This window comes from Bombina bombina, chromosome 4 (genome assembly GCF_027579735.1).
Source record: "Bombina bombina isolate aBomBom1 chromosome 4, aBomBom1.pri, whole genome shotgun sequence".
Lineage (NCBI taxonomy): Eukaryota > Metazoa > Chordata > Amphibia > Anura > Bombinatoridae > Bombina > Bombina bombina.
The window spans coordinates 948,795,689-948,802,879 of NC_069502.1; the positions used below are offsets into that span (position 1 = coordinate 948,795,689).

Genomic DNA, 7,191 nt, shown 5'->3' on the forward strand with positions numbered 1-7,191 from the left:
GACCGATATATCGGAGCGGCCGATTATTAGAGACGATATTTGAAATTTCTGAAATAATCGGTATCGGCCAAAAACTTACAGATATTACCGATATGGAGCAAATCAAAAGAAAATTTAGCTCTGTGTAGTTCAGGGAAACTATGTAGTTTTAATGACACAAATCATCTATAGCACATACTGTATAAGCTGGACATAGCATCTAATAATAAATAGCACTGATAACAGGGTCCAAGCCCAGGTGTTTCTGGGAGCTCAGTTACCACCTACCATACCCCCAATAGCAGGCCTGTAGATGGAGTTACATAAACAAACATATGATTTGTGAAATGGAAAATGTGATCTTTAAGTGGCACTTAAAGCTACATAGTTTCCCTGAAGTACACAGAGCTAAATTACTTTTGATTTGCTCATAGGGGTCAGCAATACATAAAATCAATCTGCTTTCTAATTGCTGTCACAAATAGAACATTATATGTTGAAATCTGATAAATTTTACACACAAAACATTTCACTAAAGCTGCTATATTTGACAATGCTTTAATTTAAATAATTTATGTTCCCCTTTTATGGGCATAGAAAAAAACATTTAACAAAATGATAGTTCATGCACATCAATTAAATGTCCACAACAAGAAACCTTGAGTAGAAAGCTATGCAGTATAGGAGACTAGTATCAATATTCTCTAGCAGTGGATAACAATGCTCTGACCATTAGGTGGCGCTGTTACACATGTATAAAACTGCCCATAAGTGACATAATAAAGAAACTTCTAGTCCAACTCCTCAGTACCAGGGAAGGTATTTGCAAACCATTAAATATATGAGCATATTATAAATTAAAGCAAATAGATCTAGCACTGACATTCCAGCATGTCCTTTCTCTCTCTTTCAAGTGGCAGTATATCTATATTTTCTTTTAACCCTTATCTGTAAAGTGTACCAAGTGAGCATGTTTTAGTGAAGTGGCAGCAATATATGAAAAAAACAGAAGCTGAAATGTTGAAATGTTATGCTTTCTGCAGTATAATGTTTTTCTACTTAAAGGGACATAAAACCCAAAAATGTTCTCTCATTATTCAGATAGAGAATACAATTTTAAACAACTTTCCAATTTACTTATTTAATTTGATTCTTTCTCTTGTTACCATTTGCTGAAAGGTTTATCTAGGCAAGCTCAGGAGCAGCAGAGAACCTAGGTCCTAGCTGTTGATTGGTGGCTGCATATACATATTAATTTTGATTGGCTCACCCATGTGTTGAGTTAGAAACCAGTAGTGCATTGCTGCTCCTTCAACAAATGATACCAAGAGAATGAAACAGATTAGATAATAGAAGTAAATTAGAAAGTTGTTTAAAATTGTATTCTCTATCTGAATCATGAAAGAAAAAATTTGGGTTTCATGTCCCTTTAACTGGGAGTACTAAAGAAATCGTGTAGTGTCTAGCTTTGCAGTAGTAACTTAAATTTAATTTTATATCAGTGTGCAGGTTAAAGGGGATTTATTTTTCTGTTTTGGGAAGCCATTTAATAAGTTAATTTTCAAGCACTTTATTTTTCCAAGTTGTTTACATTTAATGTTTAAAATTTTAATAAGCATGTTCAGTTTATACCAGATTTGTGTAGAAATTGTGTTGATTTTTCAAAACTTTAAAATATACAGAATATCGGCCCCTGTTACTGGATATCGGCCTGAAAGGAGGTCAATAATCGGCCCAGAGGCAGAACTTTTCTTTACTTTCTGCGCTAAGATTTTTTTTGTGAAAATTTTTCTGCAGGTCATTTTTAAATAAAATTCAATTTTAAATAAGACAGTTACACTAAGGCACCCGTTCAATTGCAATATGTTGGTCAAATGAAGAATAAAGCATTTTTTAATGTTTTATAATATAGTGCAGTAGTTGAAAATTGCATTGCATATTAGCAGCATACAAAGAAAAGAAGATATTTTAAAATGTCTCTTTAATAAATCTGTTTCCTTTTCTCTTGGTCTAACATAGAAATGTAGTAATAAAAAGATGCAGTGCTCTTACATTTAGAATAAACAGCTTTACAGACTGGGAAATCTCTGAGAGAAAGTCAACAAGCAATGTGCTGCTGCTTTGCCCTGGATGCAATGTGTTAAAGGGCCATTATACACTCATTTTTCTTTGCATAAATGTTTATTTATTTTTAAATAACATTGCTCTGATTTTCAGACTCCTAACCAAGCCCCAAAGTTTTATGTGAATACCGTCAGCTACCTTCTCCAGCTTGCTCCTGTTTGTGTAAACTGTAAAGGGTCTTTTCATATGCAAAAGAAGGGGGAGGGGTAGTGTCTTATTTCCCACTTGCAGTGGGCTTTCCAACTGCCTTTTCAACAGAGCTAAACTGACAGCTTCTAAGTAAGTTTTTAAACCATTTTATACTGGATTTTTATATCAGTATCTGTGTATCTTATTCTTTATAGTAGTGTCTATTGCATGCAGTTATATGAAAATGAGTGTACACTGTCCCTTTAAGGAACATTGACACAGTGCAGCCAGAGCACAGCTCTGCTTGAAGAAAACTGTCTAATGTGGAGCAGTACTACAAAGTTCAAGTGCTAACAGTTCCTGCATGTGTCCTATTCTTTCTGCAGACATGCTGCATTTTCTGCGATGGCATCTCACATCACTGTATGTTCTGCCTTGGGGATAATCGGTATATCTCTAGTTGGCACAAGTTTGTTTGCCCTAGAAACATGTCGACTGTATGAAGGGGCTCACGCCCTGTATATATCCACACATATGAGTGGCCCAAATGATTTTAACCCTTTCAAAATACCAGTTACTTATTCAGAAAAGGTAAAATATATGAAGTAGTAAGGTTGGCACCAGTTTGTTTGCTATAATAAGCCTTGGGCCAGTCTGAAAACATGTGGATTGTATGAAGGGACTCACACCCTGTATATATCCACACAGAAATGAGTGGCTCAAATAATTTTAACCCTTTTAAAATACTACTTATTCAGAAAAGGGTAAATATATTAAGTGGCAAGGTTGGCACCAGTTTGCCATAGAAACCGCTGGGCCAGGCTGAGATCATGTCTGTCCTATGAAGGGGCTGACGCCCTGTATATATCCACACATATGAGTGGCCCAAAGGATTTGAACCTTTTTAAAATACCAGTTACTTATTCAAAAAAAGTAAAATATATGAAGTGGCAAAGTTGGCACCAGTTTGTTTGCCCTAGAAAACGTTGGGCTAGTCTGAGAACATGTGGATTGTATGAAGAGGCTCACGCCCTGTATAAATCCACACAGAAATGAGTGGCCCAAATAATTTTAACCCTTTTAAAATACTACTTATTCAGAAAAGGGTAAATGGCACCAGTTTGCCATAGAAACCGCTGGGCCAGATCATGTCTGTCCTATGTAGGTGCTCAGGACCTGTATATATCCACACAGAAATGAGTGGCCCAAATGATTTTAACCATTTCAAAATACCAGTTACTTATTCAGAAAAGGTAAAATATATTAAGTGACAAGGTTGGCACCAGTTTGTTTGCCACAAAAAGGCATTGGGCCAGTCTGAATATATGTGGATTTTATGAAGGGGCTCACGCACTGTATATATCCACACAGACATGAGTGACCCAAAGGATTGTACCCTTTCAAAATACCATTTATTCATAAAATGTAAAATATATGAAGTGGCAAGTTGGCACCAGTTTATTTGCCATAAATAGCGTTGGACCAGTCTGAAAACATGTGAATTCTGTAAAGGGGCTCACACCCTCTATGTATCCTTACATAAATCAGTGGCCCAAAGGATTTTAAAATTTTCGATATACAAGTTACTTATTCAAAACATAACCAAAACTGTGCCATGTTTACCATCTGTTAATTGCAATATAACATGTATACAATGTAAGTTTGTTTAGGTTTTGGTTAAGTCTATTTTATTTAAAATAAAAATATTTGTAGATATTTTGTTTAATCAGCTTTTTTTGTTCGATTGTAATTAGTTTCCCAATAAGAAGCTGGCCGAAAAAAAACCAACTTCAGCCTCGTGGTTGCAGAGAGATTATTTTGTGCTGCTTTATTATGTGGAAACTAGGTGTGCTGTACTGGAGATATTAGTAATAGAATTTACATTTTCTTTCCAACATTTTATTTTCATTCTGTCCCATAAAGTACAAAGGATCAGATCTAAAAGATAGCAGCCAGTACAAATATATTTTTAAGATTTATTACACAATTATCCTCCTATTGCAATAAAAAAAAACTAACTCTGAAATGCATAGATTCTTACAAATGTGATCGGTTCCTACAATATACGTTAACCACTTCACTGACGGATTTTAATGTCTAAATGATTTTTATGCCTATGTATATAAACATCCTGCTACACTAATAGCGTTATATGCAGCCTTTATTAACTGTACGTTTACTTCCCGGTCCAGTTATCCATCAACTTACTGTGCTTGACTCTGTAAATCCATGACTGTACCCGGTACACTGGAAACACTCATTTTCTGTTATATTATTAATTTTAATCTACAGTCATATCTCAGCTACCCTCTCCGTTCTTTACTCTAACAGCAACAGATTCAAACTATCCGCGCAAGCGCGAGTTTAAAATCCGGAAATCCCATTGGCTAACACACACTCTGGCTTCAGCCCATCAAATTCAAAATAAAATGAGCAGGAAGCGAGCTGAACCATTTCTGATGCACGAGAGACAGTATTTGCAACCACGTGATCGGCGCATAATATTGTGAGCTGCCATTTTTATCAAGGGCAACACCTTCCTTTGTTATAAAATAATAATTTGAACTGGTAAGTGCACCCTATAAAGTACACCAAGACGTGCTCTTGTTAATCACGTTTATCTGATGCATGAAATCGAAAATACGGTTTTGCCAGTTTGTTTAATTATCTTTACACTTTTTTTATTTTCATGTACCTACTGCTGAGCTAGTCATATTTACATATGCGTTTAAAGGGACTTAAACCCCCACATTTTTCTTTCATTATTCAGATAGAATACAATTTTAAACAACTTCACAATGTAACTTCAATTATTACATTTTCTCTGCTCTGTTGTTATCCTTTGCTTAAATGCAGGAATGTAAGCTCAGGAGCGTGCAGGTGTCTGCAGCACTATATAGCAGCTGTTTTGCAACTATGTTATACATTAGCAAGAGCACTATATGGCAGCACTATTTTCTGTTGTGTAGTGCTCCAAAACATGTGCACACTATCTAGATATTTCATTAACAAAGAATAACCTGAGAATGAAGCAAATATAATAGAAGTAAATTGGAAACTTTTTTTTTAAATTGTATTCTCTATCTGAATCATTTTAATTGTATGTACCTTTAATTTTGTCTTTAACCATAGAAATAAATACATGAAAGATAGAATATATATGTACAGTATCTCACAAAAGTGAGTACACCCCTTACATTTTTGTAAATATTTTATTATATCTTTTCATGTGACAACACTAAAGAAATGACACTTTGCAACAATGTAAAGTAGTGAGTGCACAGCCTGTATTTTCTGTTCCCTCAAAATAACTCAACACACAATCATTAATGTCTAAACCGCTGGCAACAAAAGTGAGTACACCCCTAAGTGGAAATGTCCAAATTGGGTCCAAAGTGTCAATATTTTGTGTGGCCACAATTATTTTCCAGCACTGTCTTAACCCTCTCGGGCATGGAGTTCACCAGAGCTTCACATGTTGCCACTAGAGTCCTCCTCCATGACGATATCACGAAGCTGGTGGATGTTAGAGACCTTGCCCTCCCCCACATTCTGTTTGATGATGCCCCACAGATGCTCAATATGGTTTAGGTCTGGAGACATGCTTCACCTTTGCCCTCAGCTTCTTTAGCAAGGCAGTGGTCGTCTTGGAGGTGTTTTTGGGGTCGTTATCATGTTGGAATACTGCCCTGCGACCCAGTCTCAGAAGGGAGGGGATCATGCTCTGCTTCAGTATGTCACAGTACATGTTGTCATTCATGGTTCCCTCAATGAACTGTAGCTCTCCAGTGCCGGCAGCACTCATGCAGGCCCAGACCATGACACTCCCACCACCATGCTTGACTGTAGGCAAGAAACACTTGTCTTTGTACTCCTCACCTGGTTGCCGCCACATATGCTTGACACCATCTGAACCAAATAAGTTTATCTTGGTCTCATCGGACCACAGGACATGGTTCCAGTAATCCATGTCCTTAGTCTGCTTGTCTTCAGCAAACTGTTTGCAGGCTTTCTTGTGCATCATCTTTAGAAGAGACTTCCTCTTGAGATGACAGCCGTGCAGACCAATTTGACGCAGTGTGCGGCGTATGGTCTGAGCACTGAAAGGCTGACCCCCCACCCCTTCAACCTCTGCAGCAATGCTGGCAGCACTCATACGTCTATTTACCAAAGAAAACCTCTGGATATGACGTTAATTTAACTGTGTGTGTATCAGTGTTTCTTTGCTAAGAAATCTAACGCTGTAATGATTTGCTTAAAGTGTTATTGCTGTAACTTGATTTTAAAGTCATGTAATAATAAAAATGTGTACAAGTCTTAATTCTGTGTGCAAATAATAGGACTGATGAGAAATTTGATGTGTCTAAGGCATATAAATATATTGTTTTTGCGAGTGAACTAACTAAGGAATTTGTAAGTGCGATGATTGGTGTGACTTTCGCTCACGCTCTGGTAAATAAAAGAGAGTTTTTTTCTGGCAAGTGATTAATAGGTTGATTTAAAGTGAAAGTAAATCCTAGCGTTTTACAAATGCTAGGATTTACTATTGAAACAAATAATGGGCACTTTCATTCATGAAGTATAAGATACTTTATGTAGAAAGCTCCTTTATTTGATTCTATCGATCGCCGCTCTTACAGCAGCACACGGCTAAAAACAAATTTTTGGCTAAGAGGTGACCTTTTCACCTCTTAGCCAATAGCCGTGCAGTAAATCTGGCTCCCATGGGCGTCAAGCCGGATTTATCGCACGGCTATTGGCTAAGAGGTGAAAACGTCACCTCTTAGCCAAAAAATTTTTTTAGCCGTGGGCTGCTGTAAGAGCGGCAATCGATTGAATCAAATAAAGGAGCTTTCTACATGCAGTATCTTATGTATCTAAAGTATTTGGGTCTGTTTCTTTTGCAAGTAGAGTAACATATTACTGTGTAATATTATTTATGCTGTGATAGCTCTCATT

At 36.7% G+C, this 7,191-nt stretch overlaps 1 protein-coding gene across 1 annotated transcript in view; it reads right to left on the minus strand.

Moving 5' to 3' along the window:
• BUB1 (BUB1 mitotic checkpoint serine/threonine kinase) overlaps positions 1–4,577 on the minus strand; it is a 126,510-nt gene extending 121,933 nt beyond the window's left edge. Inside the window, exon 1 of the mRNA XM_053712601.1 lies at positions 4,441–4,577. Within this exon, the coding sequence (XP_053568576.1) occupies positions 4,441–4,493 (53 nt within the window). The 5' untranslated portion in view covers positions 4,494–4,577. The remainder of the gene's footprint in view (positions 1–4,440) is intronic.
• Between the last annotated feature and the right edge of the window lie 2,614 nt (positions 4,578–7,191).